At 38.4% G+C, this 19,680-nt stretch overlaps 1 protein-coding gene across 2 annotated transcripts; it reads left to right on the plus strand.

Moving 5' to 3' along the window:
* Positions 1–4,339: 4,339 nt before the first annotated feature.
* Positions 4,340–18,691, plus strand: rab11fip5b (RAB11 family interacting protein 5b (class I)). 2 transcript variants are annotated; one of them, XM_059515932.1, is made up of 6 exons: positions 4,340–5,391; positions 8,850–9,343; positions 9,729–10,248; positions 12,714–14,900; positions 16,144–16,288; positions 16,809–18,691. In XM_059515932.1, exons 1-6 carry the CDS (start codon positions 5,030–5,032, stop codon positions 17,067–17,069), a joined length of 3,969 nt encoding a protein of 1,322 aa, XP_059371915.1. In that variant the 5' UTR covers positions 4,340–5,029; the 3' UTR covers positions 17,070–18,691. The 2 variants fall into 2 exon arrangements, with proteins under 2 accessions (XP_059371915.1, XP_059371914.1); XM_059515931.1 differs by having other exon boundaries at positions 4,345–5,391; positions 8,850–9,355.
* Positions 18,692–19,680: the final 989 nt, after the last annotated feature.

Consider the following 19,680-nt stretch of genomic DNA (forward strand, 5'->3'; position numbering starts at 1 on the left):
ATCTTTCAGCAGATCAGCTGGACCAAGGCCAGCAAACCATTTTATTTTAAACTCTTGTTGTTTTTCAGCAGTATAATCACCATCCATTGTAAATGAACTAAAGTTATATCTTTAACTTGGTATGTAATGTATTGCGCGGCATTGCGCAATATATGTGGCTCAAACAGAGATTTAGTTCAGCCGGAAAAAACTCATCTTCAACATAAGACAGTTGAGCATAGATAGCGTCGAACTCCACCCCACAGAGCTAGTGATGGCAGGGGCTAAAATATCATCTAAATGTTGGGGGGGGGGGGAATCCTTACTATTGCATGGAGACCGTTCCATTATCCTTCTTCTCAAAGTTTCTTTCTGGTTCAATGAAAAAGCTGACTAAAATGACCAAAACATTCTACAAAATAATTTTTTTTTTAACAATTTTTTTTTTTTTTTTAATAATTGTTTTTTATGTTGTTTACACAATCAAGTCACCAAAATACAATGGAATTTGAACTTAACTTCAACTTTTATTTATTTACATAGCACATTTAATAGCAATGTTGTTGCTTCACAGTTATAATTAAAACATTGCATATATAAAAACATTTGCCATGCCTAGCAAAATGAAGGCATACACATTTTTAGACATACACCCTCACACAACTGTATAGTGAGATCGGTGTAGACGTGAAATAGGGGGGAAAAAACAAAAGAATATTAATTTATTACGTCAATGACTGATTTGTTCAAAAAGTGGATCAATTCAGTTAGGAAACACCTCCTCAGTGTGTTTCTCAAAGACGCAATTAGCGCTGTTACTGCTGTAGCTTAGATTTCAACTTTTTTCGTCGGTGAAATAGAGCTAAAACAGGCAATATGGTGCCTAAAATGCACTTAATATTAACTTCTTGTTAATTCAATTTTTATAAAAATCAAAATCACATTTGTTATGCTAATATCTGGAGAACAATTGCACTCTTAGTATGATGTTATATTAAATTAACTATATTAAATGCAATAAACCGACCAGTGGGGGCTCCTGAATTTTAAAATAGAGGAGGCAAACTAATTGTATTGGTCTGGGGATCCCTGCCGATTGTTATTATTATTATTATTTGCTTAACCACTATAAAATTGCTTTTTGGCGGCTTTTAGTCAGAAACCGTAAAGAAAATATATTCAATATCGCTACTCATTATAAATACTTACTAAATTATCAGCCCAGCCGCTCCGGGAGACGTCCAAACCATAGACTGTATAAAAACATATTCAAACTAATATAGCACGTAATTTACGTCTCGTCTTTATGATGGTTGGTTGATATACCCATATACCTATATGATGTCTATGGATATACCAGCAGGGAGGCTAGCCTCCTCTATGATGTTACTTTTCTCAGCACTCCTCAGCGCTGAAAGTGAACACTCGATGCTGATTGGTTCCCCTGGCCTCCCCTTCTCTTTCATTTAGCGGTTGTAATTACATCAGCAGATTCGGCACATTCGCGATAGGAAAGCGGAGCTTTCATGTATTACAACTGTGAAATTACAAACAAAAATATATACATTCTGAGACATGAACTGAAATGAATAGTGAATTTTATTAACATTAAATCTTCCTCATTTTCACCTCAAAATTTGGCCTCACCCGACGAGCCGCCACTGAAACCGACTAAATCATAGTGAACGCGGGAAAATCTAAATGCGCACCCGCACTAGTCTAATGATATTAAACAAGCTAGGTAAACGCCTGTATAAAACGCCTGTTATAATCGCTAACAGCGCAGACTACATCGGTGACAAAAGTAAATTGGTACACAATATTTTTGGACACGATTTATTAATGACTCAGCATCATCTTCATTAAAGAGAAAATAATCACGTCATCCGATGTTTAATGTGAATAAAGTAAGCTTGACTTATGGAGTTCCACAACTACTGAAACACATTGTTTTCTCGCACCGGACTGTGTGTGTGTGTGTGTGTGTGTGTGTGTGTGTGCGTGTTGATGGTGGTGAGGTAAAAGGGGAGCAGGCAGTGGACCAAAGCAATGTGAGGCAAAGCAGAGGGAACTCGAGATGTTTAAAACTTTTTTTGTTGTTGCTCCGTTTGCATTTGTATTGTTTTACTACTTACACAATTAGTTTAACTATATATCATTATATTATGTACAATACACATATTTCAATTATATTTTAGGGGGGGACAACCCTCAGGGGGGGGGTCCGGACCCCCCGACCCCCCCGCGATTTCCGCCTATGGGATATCATGCGCAAAAGATGCGGCTCTGAGAGCCGATGCTTTGTAGTGAATCAGAAGAGCCGGCTCGCATCGAGTGAGAGCCGGCTCCCATTTTTTTTTTCCTTTGGCTGGTTACCTCAAGGCAGAACTTTATTTTGATTGGTCAGCAATCGCATCGCGGCCAATCAGATGTGAGTATATGGGATCATAACATTATGTAAAAACAGAGAGGGGATGAAGTGAAGCGACACTAGTGATGGGATTTATGGCTCTTTGAGGGGATCCGGATCTTCGCGATCCGTTCCTTTCAAAGAGCCGTTCAAAAGAACGGCTCTTTTGGCTCTTTTTAAATATTTAGTCAGTTTTAAGAAGCCAGCTTGGGGGCATCTCAGTTTATCCTGGAAATAATCACTGGGAGGAATGATGAGGTGAGATTTGTAGTCAAATAATTAAAACTCAGATATCACACACCAATATCTGAGTTTGAATTATTCTGAAATATTGATTATTACCTCATTTGTCATGTGTGGACTATATTCCATAGGGTTGCACAAATCCCTCTGCTTAGACAGTGACATCACTATTTTGGATTTACCTTTAGTACAAAGTGTGTGTGTGTGTGTAAAGCTACGTTGACTTATGTTATTCATACAATACCTACTCACAAATAAACATAAAAAACAAAGCCAGCTGCAATGAATTTCTGTGCAAAACAGCTTTTACTACAAACACTTCCACACAAGAACATTGTTATCACGCAAGAACATTTTGATAGAAAACTAAAAATATTTAAAGTAGATAAAATTCTAATAAATAAAATGGAAATGTCTACATACTACTGTAAACTTTGCAAATAGGACATCAGCCACTTCAAGTCAATGAACAATAACAAAGTGGGCTGCAATGAATGTCTGTGACAGCTGACAATGACAGAGCCACGCAGGGGTTTTTTTTCCAATGGAGTCCTACTCACGTGAAGGATGCGTGCACAACTAATAACTAATATCATCACGCTATAAAGGGTTGGCCTGCGCTGGGTGCGCCCCTCCCCCTATAACTGTTCTGTCTCTCGGAGGAGCTCATTTGTGTGCATCTGTGTGAAACACGCATAGGAAGAAAGAACGACAGAAAGAACGGCTCCCCTCCAGCCGCGACTCGGCTCCCATCGTTCATGTTTATGAGCCGTTCAAAAGAATCGGTTCGTTCGCGAACGTCACAACTCTAAGCGACACTCCACTGCAAGTTATCGAGTCGTAACAACGTTAATGGAGGGGAGACTGTGTATTGTGGCAACATCGGTTCCTTCAGAGAGAATCTTCTCAAAAACAGGGCAGATAATCACAGAAAGAAGAAATAGGATCAGTCCATCAAAACTGAGGCATCTGATTTTTTTGAATGCCAATCTTCACTGAGAACATTAATACTGTTTGCTTGAGTTCAGTTTGGTTCTAGTTCTGTGGATTTATTTGCAGTTTTGTTGTTAATTTGTGCAATAAAATGCTTGATTAAAATATTAATCAAAAGAATGATTTTGTAACAAAATAAATGCACAAAATTAGGCAATTATAAGGATTCTCCTAAAAACACTGCACATGAAAGGTTTTTCAACACACAAACCATCAATTTTTGCAAAGTTATGGTAAAACAAAGCCCTACAAAAAATCCTAAATTAAGAGCCATTCAGGAGTCGAAAGAGCCGGCTCTTTTTTGGGAGCTGAGCCAAAAGAGCCGGCTCTCTGAAAAGAGCCGAAGTTCCCATCACTACTTAGAACTATCTTCACTGTATTGCAGAAGTGATGGGGGTTTGATTCGTTGATTCGAATCTTTTGAATAGGTTTACTGACAGAATAATTACGATTCTGATTCACTCGCTGACTCTTTTTGCAGGTAACAGACGGAGTCATGAAATCATTCACTCAGCCGCTTGATTAAATGCGCCTTTATCTCTCTTCAGGTTTTGTTAGCCAGTGTTCCAGTTCAGTTCGTTCAGACTCTGTCTTTCATTTATTTGACCAGAGGTTCCCATCGAGTTCTCCAGAATTGCGAGACCGTTACAGGCAGGTGAGTTTGATGAAGGTTAATTAGATCTAAACTCTGCAGGAAAATGGATCTCGAGGGCCAGAGTTGAGAACGCCCACAATGTGCATCTCTGCAGATTCTACTCGAATGATATTTGAAGGCTTCAGTGTATAAAAAAAAGATGAGAACAATATCATGTCACGTATAATATTTGTTCAAACCAACCGACTCGTTAACTTAAATGATTCATTCGAAACTCGTTGACGACACAAACGCCACTTACTGCAGTGAACTTGTTCAGCGTGGATAAGTTTTCCCACACTCATCACCGCGTGCTCCCTGTCGAAGCAGAGCTCAAACTAGTGATCTCTGCTGCGGATTGTTTCTATGTTCTGGGGTGAACGTGAACTAGTGCAGCACGGATTTGAGTCGCCTTTCTCTTTAATTCAGCTGGATACTTTATTGCGGAGCCCCCACAAAATGTTGGAGGGCGGGCCCCGCAGCAGCAGTGCAGTGAGTTGTCAAAAATCCGTTGTTGTGGTGACGCAGAGGGTCCAGAACGCCCACTACAGTAAACTGATGTGAAGTTTGACTCGCCAGAGATAGTTTGTTATAAACGTTACGATTGTGTTTGTCCTTTTGAATTGAGCTGGACGATAATGCAGCGCTTTGTCTCACTGCAACTTCGCGCGGCGGACAGGCGCGAGGGCGCGGACAGTGCATAGTTATCCAGTGCGCAAGTGTCATTCTGCTGGATCATCCCAAACAACTGCGACGCCAACCGCAGCGGGATGCCTCTGATCAGCCTGGACGACGACGAACAGAGATGGGTCCCGACGCACGTCAACGTGACCGTCCTTCGCGCGAGGGGTCTGCGGACGAAGGGCAAGCAGGGCAGCCGCTATGTTTACACCATCATCCAGGTAGGCAAGGAGAAGTACACCACCGGCCTGGTGGAGAAGGCTGAGGAGCCGCAGTGGAGCGAGGAGTGCTCGTTTGAGCTGCTCTCCGGGCTGCTGGAGGCGGGTGAGATGAGCAGCAGTCTCGTGCTCACAGTGATGCACCGCGTGCTCATCGGGCTCGACGTGTTTCTCGGTCAAGCTGTTATTCCCCTCCACAAAGTTTTCCAGGATGGAATGTGTCCCAGAAATGAGTGAGTATTGTAGCTAATAATAGGATCAATTATAGGCCTCTTGGTCGAGCCTCCTTGAGACTTTTGTACTGAGGCAGTGCCATGGCACAGTGATGGCATCAGATACATGGTATTGAATGATTACTATTCATTCATTTATTTGTGCATTTAAAAAATATAAAAAATAACCACTAGACTAGTAGCTAGAAGACAGCCCTTACGAAAATTAAATATGGTTTTATTGTAGTAAAAGTGTAGTAACCATGGTATTTATTACCATTTGTATAACCACAGTTTTACTACAAAAAAACATGGTTAATTTGTGGTTTAACTATAGTAAACATGGTTAATCTTCGTAAGGGAAGCTGCCCAGCTCAGGTTTATGTTTCAGCAAGTAATGCGTAAAATAGTCTAAGTAGAAATATCATAGGCTAGTTTTCATTACTTGAAATAAATGTGTTAACTCAAAATATTTTAATTTGATGTACTGAAATAACATAAAATTTAAATAAAAATAAAATAGAAACTGTATAGACTGTAAAAAACATGACAAATGTATTTAAAATAATAAAAAAATAATTAAAACTATAGTAGTAAGCCTCTCAATGATAGCCTACTATGATTATAGGCTACATGTAAAAGAATAAACATTCATGGCATTTTTAGTCTTGTTTTACCACTTCTCTTCATTCCCAAGAGTGAGTGTAAAAAAAGTATAGCCTTAAGATACACAATCTATCTTCGTTTTTTATAGCCTTATGTTTGTGAAGCTGAATATATTTTTAAAGAACAGCTTTCATTGTTTTTCAGTTGATATAGTCCTGGGATATTTGACACAGGCATGCCAAAACCTTGAGCCTGTGATTTTGGGTGGAAGAATTTCTGTGCACCCATTTCACAGTTGGACAGACATTCCCATCCGCAACGTGACTGGACTGCAGGAAGAGTCTTTGACCAGCCACCAAAACATAAGCTAAATTACTGATGTCACATGCAATATTAAACAACTGCAAGGTGGTTGAAGCCACACAAGGGATCTATGAGAAGTGCAAAGCCAACACTGTTTTGAATACAAGAGTAATGGGATATGCTTTTGCAGACACAACAACAGCAATATACTTGGAGGGGCATGCTGCATCTAGTCCTCATGAGTGTGTTTGCGTCAGTACCAGCATGTGTCAGAATGGACACAAGAGTCTGCACTGAACTCAACAAACACACATTTCACTGCACTCCAACAGACGTAACCTTCCTGGAATCTTGTCTACTTTTTTTTTCTTTTCATTGTTTATTTTTATTTGAATATCGCTCTTGTTTAAAAGCTTCTAATAGAAGAAATTCAACTAGATGTTTAGTAGTGCCGTCATTAGGAGGAGTAAATCATTTGTCATGGGAGGGGAGGAAGAGAGGAGGTAGGTGGGGGCCTTTTGGCTGAAAGCTCTATAAACAAGTGAGGGAGGAAATCAGTGAGGCATGCTGAGCAACAATAACATTGTTATTTTCATATTTAATACGCCTTCCTTTATTCTCACGTCCACAATTCAACTATTAAATACACATAATGTTCAACTAAACATTAAACTGATTCACTAAATCAAAACTGGTTGAAAGACTGTTAAGATGTTAATAAATGCCTAATGCAAGTTAAAGTTTATGATATAAACTACATTTATATATTTGTTTCTAATCAGTTTCAGCATGTCACAGGCTTTGAAAATCCCAAATCTGCCAAAGTGTTTCAAGAAAATCTCATCTTAACTTCAAAAGGGGCCACAGGATGAATAAGTACTTATTATTATTTTTATTATTTATACAATCTAATTAGCCAAATACAAAAAACAAGATGTAAGTAGTTTTTGTTGTAAAATTATATTTTTCCCAGCTTAATGATTAACGTGTGTTGTTGTTTTTTTTGTTTTTTTTTTGTTTTTTAAGAACATACAATTCTAGAAATGTCTGTGTAATTGTGGTTACTTATTATAATATATTTATTGTTATTATTAATATATCAAAAAGTATGTTTTCTTAAGCTTTAAAACAAGCTGCTTTGTCATTATGGTAGAAATACTGAAAATATCTGGGTCTGTATGAGGGGTCCTTCAGATACTGTGTCGGACAATGAGGAATCTTTGAGTTAAAAGGCTGAGAACCACTAACCATTACAATGCACCTTAGTAACGGCCTAGCAACCATAATGCAGGAGTGTGGTGGGAGAAGCGGTCTACTAACTGCATAACAAATGACTTTGTCAAGTCAACATTCAATGTTTATCTTGACGAACTTTCATTTTCTAGTTAAAGTTTGCACTGCCATGTATGCCTCTCAGCGCTTCAGGTCATGTGGAGAGACATATGGAGATGCCCGTCTCTGCACACACTCGTCTGAGTCATCACGTGTTGTTGTAGGCGTGAGGCTGTTCTGCACATCTGGCCTTAATTTAGCTCAGAGTTGCACCTCTCTCTCTCTCTCTCTCTCTCTCTCTCTCTTCTGCATCTCCCAGTGTAAGGCATTTTTCTTGGCTCTCTGCACATGTGCACACATGAGGTGCTCTGCTCTACCGGAAATGGAGGAAATAGTTTCACCGCTGGTTCTGTGTGAGACAAAGGGCCGGCATCGTGCTAAGGCAGTAACATTTGTTCAAGAGGCCCCCGCTGCAATATATGTCATACCCGCTTGCTTTAGTGTGGAGCAGGAAATTGTAAGCCAGCGTTATAAAAGATGAGGCCGACAGTGAGAGCATAATTTTACAAGTGAGAAAATTTTATCCTAAAATCCAAAGAAAAAAATAAACATAATAATTACAATTGAAGGAAGTCTCTCATGCTCACCAAGGCTGCATTTGATGCAGTAAAGACAGTAATGTTGAGAAATATTACAATTTAAATAACTTTATATTGCAATATTACAAAAAAAAATAATTGATTCATGTTGTTGTGCTGTTTAAGTGTTGTGGAAACAGTGATCATTTCTTCAGGATTCTTTGATGAATAGAAAGAAAAACTTTTATAATATTGTAAATCTTTTAAAGTCACTTTTGATCAGTTCAGTGCATCCTGAATAAAAGTAGGAATGTCTTTCAAAAACAAAATTAAAGCTTTTGAAGGGAACTGTATACTTTGTTTAACGAAAACTAGGATCATTAAGATAATTCATAATTTATGCTATGATAACTATAAAAAGATATCGATGTTCTGAAAGTAAGGATGCACCGTTCTGGCCTGATGTTTAATTATATTTATATAATGGTAATTAACAGATGAATTGCATATATATGACAATTCTATAATATTTTGTCTAAATGAAACCTCTGATCATTTATTTTAAATACTACAAGTTAATTTATTTATTAAGGCATTATAATGTACAGTGAAAAATTGCATTAGATTTTTATTAAAGATTAGTTTAAGTTTGTAAAAAATAACTTTAAGTGATAAATATAAAATTTCCTTTCAGCTGACGGTTTTCCTTCTATGTTTAAGGTGGGTCAAGCTACACTCCAAGGCTGGTCGGAAGGAGAAGGAGCGGGGCGAACTGCAGGTCACCGTCCAGTTCACCCGCAACAACATGACCGCTAGCATGTACGATCTGACCATAAAGGACAAGCCCCGTTCTGCATTTGGAAAGCTGAAGGACCGCGTCACGGGAAGAAAGAGAGGAGACATGGAATCCTCCTCTGCCATTTTACCTGGTCGCTTCGCCGCACTATCAGGGTCTGTAGGTCCTCCCTTTGCAGGAGATGGTGGACCAGATGAGCCGGGCGAGGAAGAGGGGGTCGATGTACACCAGAGTAAGGTGAAAGACTTCTTCCTTAAGGGGAAGCTGCGCAAGAATTCAGACACTCGGTCGTGTTCGTCATTGGCATCAGACAGTAGTATGGCATCCTCCGCCGGGGATCCATTCGTCTCAGTAGAGCTGTCCAGAACACCCATCTACAGCAGCAGAGTGATGGAGCCCTTCCGAATGGACACTGAAGGTGGGATGAAAGGTCAGTTGTGGACTTCATATGATAGTTTATGAAAACCCTTGTGTTGTTCTAAACTCTTATCAGTTTCTTTATTCTGTGCATCATATTCAAAGACATTAAAATAAAAACAAACAAAAAAACAGTTTTTGTGCATACAATTGAAGTCATTGGGGTCCAAAAACAACATTGGACCCACTGTTTGGACAAAAAAAAACCCTGAGACATTTTTCAAAATATCTTCTGTTGCGTTTCAAAGATGAAAGAAAGTCAAACATGTTTGGAATGACATGAGGGTGAGTGAATAAAGACCTCTGCTCAGATGTATGGTTTGGGCCATACTGAACTTTGTCTGTACCCTTTCTTTCTCTCCTCTCTGTGACCTCTGTCTTTAAAGTGATGACTCACAAGCGTGCACACAGTGATGAAGCCAGTAAGATCACAGGTCTTCCTCATCCCAGCCCTGCTGTGGAAAACCTCAAAGGCCAAAGTATGCCGCTCTCCAAATCAACCCTCTGCATCAACGGTAGCCACATCTACTCATCCGAGCCTGTCAGCCCCAAGAGTCTAAGCACCATCCCGGCCAAGCGCTCCCTGCTAGAGAAATGTGCACCCCTTTCTCGCTCTCTCCAGAATCTGACCCGACGTGGTGAAGACTCGCAGAAGAGCGATGGGAGACGTTGGTCCATTGAAAAGAGCAAGAAGGAGGACGGTGAGGCAGATGAAGCTCAGAGTCCCGCCACTTCGGTGGGACCGGTGGAAGTGGTGGATAAAGGAAAAAAGCTGAGGAAAACTCTGTTTTCTAGCGGGCGGAGTGACTCTCTCCCAGCCAAGCCAGAGCAGAGCCAGGTTTCTGCTCCTCTTGAGGGCAGACGCAGAGGATGGTTTGGCTCGGGTGACTCCCAGAACAAGCCAAGGTGAGTGAAGGCCAAGCAAGGCTACTAGGTTTTATGTTACAGTACAAAAGATGTCTGACTTTGCTTTTGTACCAATATCATCAATAGCAGTTCCCCATGATCTGTATATTTATTGCCAGACGTGCTTCTAAAGGGATATTTGGTTTTTAAGTGGATGGCTTTGAATGTCAGCCTGCATTTTGGTCCTCCGAGAATATTCTTAGAAAAAGGAGTGTTTGAATTTGTTGATGCAACAGTTACTGCAGCAGCTTTTTCCATCTCAAGACATAGGTCAAGACATTTTTCAAAGAAGGGTTTGTTAATGTGTGAGTTTTAATAAAAAATTGTTTGTCAAGTTCCACAGATTTGTTGAAGCATTCAAAAACATCAGCAGTTTTTAAAAGAAATGTCCACTTACATTAAATTGATTGATTTATGTACTTTTTAATTTCACATTTCAGTAATTCCATTAATTTATTTTTCATTCATCAGCATGATTTTTTTTTTGACACATTCAGCCTTTTTTTATAGTTTAACCTGGTTTATTTTTATTAGAGTTAGGAGTGGGTGATATGACAAAACTTTATTGGTAATTTTATGTCAACAATATATGTCACAAATGTATGTAGTTATTTATTTTTTGCTTGAAATTGAAATAAAGTTGCTATGATAAAATTGTATGCGAAATTGAAATTTTACAATTATACATTATCCACAATACTAGCTTAATTAATAAAAATAGGTTCTCAAGCTTAGTGAAAACAAGTAAACTACTAACTAAAATAAAAGAAAGGGGTAAGAAATACTACAGAAATTGAATAAAGCAATCAAATGTACAATAAACCACTGCACAGTCTTCACTGTATTAATTAAATATACAGGTATTATTATTAAAGCTAAAAAAGTAGTTCATTCAAGATCAGTGAGTGCTTTCACTAGTTTTTTTTCCCATTTTTTGATTAAAAGCCATTAAATTATACAGTCAGCAGGTATATTATTCTAAAACGGATACATCAAACACACTATATACACATCCCATTTTCTCCCAACTGTTTATGTTCACTAAAAACATCACCAACAGTGCTTATGTGAATAAAACGGTATTGGCAAGATTGGCATTGCCTTATATCTTTTTGAATATTTGACAATAAGCAAAATAACCATGAAAAGAATGTAATTCAGTACTCATGCTATGTGAAATGAGGAAACAAAACTTGAGTTATTTCATGTCTTATGTCTTATTGTGCTTGAATGTTTTAAAATTGCTTAAGTTTAAATTGGCAAGGCTTAAAAATGCATGCAAATGCTAAACTTTGCAACAACATCGAAACATCACTTTAGCATAATCACACTAGGGATGATGATCCACAATTTATACCATTTTTTTAATTTGTTCCCATTTATCATGTTTACAGGTATATCACCCACCCCTAATTAGAGTTTATAGGCTGACAGGAAATGTCTTTTCTACCCTTGTGTTCCTGCTAAGCCAGGAGTATTTATGTAGGAACAGTGTGCTATCTGTTCAAAACATGAACAAATTTGAATCCAAAGACAGTTTTTCTTCTATTAAAGGGATAGTTCACCCAAAAAGGAAAATTCTGTCATTAATTACTCAGCCTCATGTTGTTCAAAACCCGTGAGACCTTAATTCATCTTCAGAACACAAATTAAGATATTTTTGATATCTTACCCCCTCTTACCCTTTCATAGACAGCAAGGATCCTAACATGATCAAGGCTTATTAACGTAGCAAGGAGATTGTTAAAATAATCCATTTGACATCAGTGGTTTAACTGTAATTTTATGAAGCTACAAGGATACTTTTTTTTGCACAAAGAAAACAAAAAAACTCCTTTATTCAACAATTCGTCTCCTCCGCGTCACCCTATCGCCATTTTGGAGAGTATCATATACGTATGCAATGTATGTACACGAATACGTTGTTTACGTTTAAATCAAATTGTAAACAACGTAAACAACATATGGTGCTGCTAACGCAAAACAGCATACATTGTTTACATATGTGATGTGCTCCAAAATGGCGCTAGGGTGACGAGGAGGAGACAAATTGTTGAATAAATTTGTTATTTTTGTCTTCTTAGCACAAAAAAAGTATTCTTGTAGCTTCTTTAACTTACGGTTGAACCACTGATGTCACATGGACTATTTTAACAATCTCCTTACTACGTTTCTGAGCCTTGATCATGTTAGGATCCTTGTTGTCTATGGGAGGGTTCAGAGAGCTCTCGGAATGCATCAAAAATATCTTAATTTGAGTTCCGAAGATGAACGAAGGTCTTACGGGTTTGGAATGACACAAGGGTAATTAATAACAGAATATTCATTTTTTGGGTGAACTATCCCTTTGAGAGGTCTCTCTGTAATAGAAAAGAACAGTCTCTCTCCTCTCCCCACTCATAGTTAGATTTTCTGGCCCATTGCACACTATGACTAAGAGGACTACTTGTGCCTTCCCTCCGCAGGCTGGGAGTCTCTCCTAAGGTAGAGAGCAGCTCAGACACCCCCTGTCAGATCCCTTGCTCCCCCAGTCAGCCCCCATGCTCTCTTCCCCTCAGTTGCACTACTGGCTCGGTGTCTCCCCCTAGTGGCAATCACACCAGCCCATTCACTCACTCTTCCCCAACACCCACTTCCATCTCTCCCTCCAATCCTTTCCTCACACGACTACAGCAAAACCCCTTTTTTGAGGATCTTATAGCTGAGGAAGCATTGAAGTCTCCGACTGCTGGCTACTGTTCTCTTAATTCCAGTCTTTATCATTATCCAGTCGGATGCAGTCCCCTCCGTAATGGAGCACAGAACAAAATGTATGCAATAAAACGGGAAAGACCCAGAAGTATGTCCAGACAGAGATCTCTTCCAGCTATTATGCCTGAGACACCAGATCGAAACTCGAACACTAATCCGAACTACTCTCTATCTGAGAGGGCTGGGAAATGGGATGATTTTGAAGCATTTGCCACCAGCCGGCTCAAATCACCAAATGGGACTCCAGCCAGACCTCCATCGGCACCGTTTCTCTCACAGGTACCAAATACAAACCAGTGTGTAACCAACAAAGCGAACACTGGTTTAAGGGTCGATGAAGTTGACATGGGTTTTTCAAGGCCATGGGATCTTCCTCCTCTACCACCACGTAGACCCATGAGGACACAAGGGATCACCACGGACAGCTGGTTGGATAGAGCCCAGGAGCTTGCTGTGCAGAAAGAGGCCTGCTTCCTTTCCCAGACTGACTTTGCCTCCCTTCAGCATGCAAAAGATGGAGACTTGAAGAGAAACTCTGAGATTTTATGTTCAGATAAAGAGTTGCACCATATTTCTCCAGTAGGGTGTAACAAAATAGATGCAGAGTTGCACAGTGGTATCAGACTGAACGAATTAATGGTTGGGGAAGCAAGGGGTGAAAATTTTGCCACTAGCAATGATGGTAATGGCTCACCGAATGGTCCTGAATGTGAGTACACGGTTCCTGAAACTCTGTGTTTCCCATCTGACTGGGAAACCTCAGTGACTGAATCACTTTGCAGTTCACCTCAGACCCAACCAAAACACGATTCAGAATCGTCCTGTGAAATAAAGGTCTCCAGTGAACAACAATGCAGGACTAAAACCGATGGAGTGGCTTTGTTGACCCTCTCAACTAGAGATTCTAACAACAATACAGAAAGTACCCCAGAGTTTGCTTTTATTGATTCTGGAAGTTCACCGTCTGAGTTGCAACCACCTTTTGAAATGAATAAAGATGGTGTTAAATCATCCAAAGATTGTTCAAATTTGCACTTGAATGGTTCCTCGCTTCCCAGATGCTCCCCAGGATTACCAGAGGATATATTGTCTAAAATGGCATCAGAGTTGGAGATGTTTTCACCAAACAACACCTGTAGTAATATCACATCATATTTGTCTGACTCACAAAACCATAATCATGGCTCGTCACCGTTTAAGGGATCTAGTGAAGAACTGGGAAGACATAAAGTCGACACTTGTGAACACCAAAACACTGCCTCAAAGCTTAACTGTGAGTCTTATGATGTGGCTGAAGCTCTCCTCAACAAAGACATCACTGTGATCACTCAAACATGCTCAAGCAAAGACAACACTGTGACATTGCAAATCAAACAAGAGGTAGCAAAAGACAATGACTTGCTCACTACACACAATGATAAGGAGCATAATCATTTAACAGAAGGTAACCTAAACTCTGAAGTCTTCTTCTTAAAGAACAACAAGGTTGAGGAATCTTGTTCGATGCTGGAGGAACAAATAAGCTTTGAGGACTTGCATGCTAGAGTAGCTCCAAGAAACTCCAGAAGCCCTTATAAAACAGAAGTCAGATCAGCCCGCACCAGACCGTGCTCAACCACAGGCTCACCCAAAACCATCTCGGGTGCCGATTCACTCCCAGGCCCTACTCATCCTACATCAGATCTCATTTTGCATGATCCTTCCCCTTCACCCACCCCATTAGCAGGTACTAATTCCTGTCTCCACCCTGACCCTTCCCTTCCTGCGAACCCCCCAATCCAGTTGCCCAGCATGGGTTCCACATGCTCCTCCACCACCCAGCCCCAAGTTGACGCACCGCTCTCCCTCTCACCTGGGGAGACACAGCCTGCTAACGTCCTCCTGCCCCATGAGGAGAGCAGGTGAGACCTCACTGCCTTTAAAAGCGCACTCACCTCTGCTCGCACCTGAGAATTTAGCTCATTCTCTCTCTCACAGGTGCACTAAGACAGGCTCATAAATTCACTCACATATGCTGGCCTAGAACAAACTTTGTTTTTGCACTCACAACTTGCTATAATTCGGACTTTGACAAATGTAAAGGCTTTTTCCAGCACCATCTCTTTTTATGTTTCCTCCCTGTTTGCTCATGTTGCATTACTTTCAGTTCTTTTATTTTACATCTTTGCTTTTATGTTGCTTCTTTCAGCTTTCATTCTGTTTGGCAGCAACACATATTCCTTTGCAGAGGTAACTGAAATTAGACGAAAGTTGTATTGTATGCATCTAGTGTTCATGAGAGGTTTGATGTGAGATGTTGACTGTATCATTATGAGAGCTAACTTCTCAAAGTGCTTCTCCTAGACAGTATTGATATTAAATTGCTTGAGACTTGAGAAAAAAACCTTTTAGAAGTGGCAACGTCTTTAATCAAAGTTTTATTTATTTCAGTAGTGTTGTCAAATGATTAATCGCATCCAAAATAAAAGTTTTTTATTTACATAATATATCTGTGTACTTTGAATATTTATTATGTGTATATATAAATACACATATATACAGTATATATTTTGAAAATATTTACATGTATATATTTATATAATATATATATAAATATATTTAATATATAAACATAACATTTTTCTTAAATGTATACATGCATGGGTGTGTATTTATATAGACATAATAAATCTACACACAGTACATAAACACATTTCATTTGACAACACTAGATTTCAGTTTACATATATTTCACTTTTAATGATTTCAGTACTACAGCTGTGTTTTATATATATATAGTCATTTCACCTTATTTCAATTAATGAAAACAATTTTTAATGTTATGTTTAACTTTTAGTTAATATTAACAACACTGCTAAGAGAAGATCTCCAAACAAGTTTTTGCTTAAATGAAAAATAACTAAGAACTGAGTCTCTTGAGATAAAAAAAGCAACTTGTTGTTTTTTTAATTACTTTTAACCATTGCTTCCTCAACTGTGAGCTATTGCTTTTGTTATACTAATGAACTAAGGACGTTAATAAACATCTAAAAAATGGCTTAAAGAAAAAATATAAGATCCTTACACAGTACTGATTACACCATGATGAAATGCTCAGACCAACGTAAATACCTAATTTTATCTCCTGTTTGCACCGCTGTACAGCCCTCACCCAGTGAAGCCCTTGACCAACACGGCTCTACAGGGAGAGAAGAGACCTGAAAGCCGCTCAGTGCTGGAGAAACTCAAGTCCACCATCAACCCAGCACGATCTGCACCAGCATCTACTGCTGAGGAGGAGAAAAACCAGGTACTGGAAGTTTAAAGATGCTGTAAATCTACTAGCACTCCCTACTAAACTATAATATTTTATTTATATTAATAATTTCCTTCAATATAGCATTTTAATGTTTCATTCAAATATTGAAATATTAAAAAACATTTCTATCCACACATTAAAATTGGTCTTTATACATGAAAGTAAATGATACCCTTTCTAAAACGTAGTGGTCCGTGGAATCCAGAATTTTCTCATTTACGCTGATTAGTGAAACTGGAAGACATGCTTCGACCCAGGTTCTGGAAAAGTGGAATCAGCACAGATTACAAGCAGACAGTGAAACAAACATATTGATCTGAGAAGTTATTTAGGGTCTCATTAAAATGAATATGGACTTGTGCTGATTGCACTATAAAGATATTTAAAGAACGCACAAGTAATCAAAGATCAGCTGAAGCGTTTAATGAAGTAGTTTTGGTTCATCATTCTCTACATGACACAGTGTTTCATTACTGTTCTTCTCATGATTCTGTACCTGTCTCCTGTGCAGCTGGCTCTGATGGAGGCTCGGGCTGAGTACCAGAACATGACGAACATGGAGCTGATAGCTCTGCTGCTTCAGCAGGAAATAGACGTCAAGAAGCAGCGGGCTGAAACTGAGGTGCAGGTGGCGTTATTGGAGAAACGCGAGACCGAACTGAAGAAGATGAAGGTTCAGGTCAGAGACTTGGAGGACTACATTGACAAGCTGCTGGTGCGCATCATGGAACAGACGCCGACCTTGCTGCAGGTACGCGCCAGACCAAAATGACTACAGTGACCTGCTCCGTCCCGAGAACACCTCATATTGATCTAAAGCCATTTGTGATGCTCTGTTCAATTTCAGATAACTGCCAGATACACGTAGACACGATAAAGCTTTGCATGCTTCTTACTAGATTCCCAAATCCACAATCATTGAGGTTTAGCATACTCCTAGTTATGCAATGAGCACAAGGCAGTGGTTAAAAGTAAAAAAAAAAAAAGACTGTATAATTAGATTTTGTCGTTCACATGTAGATGTAAATATTCATAGAATCTACACAAATATGTGTTCTTCATAAATGTGCTGATTTCCATAATAGAAAATAGGTTCTGGGATCTTTATGCATTCAAAATGTCAAACTAACTGTCCCTAAATTTATAAAAATCCATAAATGCAAGTATAAAATCACTGCCTTTATTAATTGACTTCTTTAAACATTAACACTCATGTTTCCTCATAATTGGACATATTTGGAACAAATTGATAAAAAAAAACACTTAAAAACTAAAACTCAAAATTCTCAACTAAAGTCCATATAATCTCAAGCCTGTCCATATTTCAAGAAAATATTGTTGACGTAGTATTCACATGGTATTAAAACTGTTACACTGTTCGATATGAATCCAGAGATTTAATAACAGTAATATTTAATACATATTATGTAGTCTAATACACCTTGTGTCAAAGTTGATGTAAAATACTGCTTTAAATAATATTATGTAAATGTAAATAAATATCTTTCTTCTTGATAGCTTTAAAATCCTTATTATGTATTTTGCAAAAGCGTTGTGCTTGAGCCAGTCAGCTTTGCCTCATAGAACCTGCTGATATTAGTGCATGCTCACTTCCATCAAGCACTCGCACAAAAGCAGAGATTCTCTCTGCAAACATGTAAGCTATGCAATACAATCTGCAATACAACCTGCTAAACTGTAGCTTGAGTTAATATATGCTACACAAAATATATCCATGAAGCCTTAGCACTGCAGCATACTTAGATCATTGCTAACATAGCAAATTTAGTGATATGCAAATGCCTAAACTTTCTAAACCACAAAAACAATGGAAGATTTTTCTGCATTGTAGCTTCATCGTGTTAGAGCGGCTTTGTGATTTTCTCTGATATTCATTCTGATTGTGTTTCATACCAATGTTTTTGTTCGGTTTTCAAAGATAAAGTTACGTGTGACTTTTGTTCATTATAAAGTATTCAGTGTTTTCTTGGTTGATGTTTCCTAATTTATTAGGCTGATGGAAATAAGATTATGTCACACAAGAACATCAGTTCTATGAGTTTTGGACGTAAAGAAAGTACAGGGTTCCTGTTACATGTCGTTGACTCAAGGCATACATTTTTCTGTGCATCAACAACAATACATCCTGAAAAAAAAATGTATATAAATTACTTTTAGTTCCAATTTCAACATGTGTTGCAGGAAAGAACCATGTATCACTGTGATTCTAGATTGTTGCTGATTCAGTTTGCCTTTTAATCTCCATTTCGTTACGTGCCTCTGTGGATTTATTTACAACATTCACATTTGTATTTTTTATTTTGTTTTATTTATTGCTAATTATTTCAAACAGCTTCATTTTCAAAGTTATTTGAAAATAAAGTTTTAAAATCATTTGCAGTGTTTTGTTTGAGTTCTTTACATACCGTAAATGACTTTTATAAAGGCTTGTTTGGGTTCATGAGGTTTGTGCTTCATCTAAACCTGAACAGTTTGGTGGTCCTCACATCCACAATCACAGTAGTGATGTATTGAAGTACCACTGGGTGGCACTAGCGCACTTACAAGAAGTAATACGATTATTTATTGTACGTCAATTGTGTTTGGCCCACTTTGTAAAGGTTAGACTAAATTATAATAGAAACAACATTTTGTATATTGCATAAAAACAGTCTATTGGTAAAAAGTATATGAACATATATAAAATGTTACAGTCAGCTGATTCGTAACAGCAGCAAATTGTGCAGATGGGTTTCATGAAATATTAATGTTGTGGGAATCAAAGCTCAAACTGACAGTGTCTCTGCATTCATTGTTTGGGCTCAGTGTCGAATGACAATGAGATTTTGCCTGTTTTAACATGAATATGCCACAGTAATGCAAATTTGATCTTTAACCATTTCTATGGGGATAGAGGGAACTCATTTTCATTCTTAGTGAATTATCTCTGGTGGAACAAACATATTGTCAAAAAATTAATGTAGTTATGTCCTGGCTTGTAGGCTTGATTGGCACAGTGTTGAAAGCCTATCCTGTTTTAAGAGCAACAAAGGGGAAATGTTATGTTTATTTTAAACCAAACTGACATCACTTAGCAACATTTTTCTGATATAGAATTTTATGATTCATATATGGTACAGTTGATTGTGGATCATAAAAACAACCACAGCTCATCAATGTGATTATTCAAGATTGTCTATTTTTCAATTATTCAGTAGATGGGTAGGTGTTTTCTGCTCCTTCAATGACCTTTTTATTACAAAATCCTCATATTTAGGACTGCGGGTGGAACACATTTAATAGTTTAAAAATCATCCATTGAAAAACAGCTAATCTGAATACCTCTCACAATATCCATGGTTATGGCTCTGATATGCACATGG

This window comes from Carassius carassius, chromosome 29 (assembly GCF_963082965.1).
Source record: "Carassius carassius chromosome 29, fCarCar2.1, whole genome shotgun sequence".
NCBI classification, from domain to species: domain Eukaryota; kingdom Metazoa; phylum Chordata; class Actinopteri; order Cypriniformes; family Cyprinidae; genus Carassius; species Carassius carassius.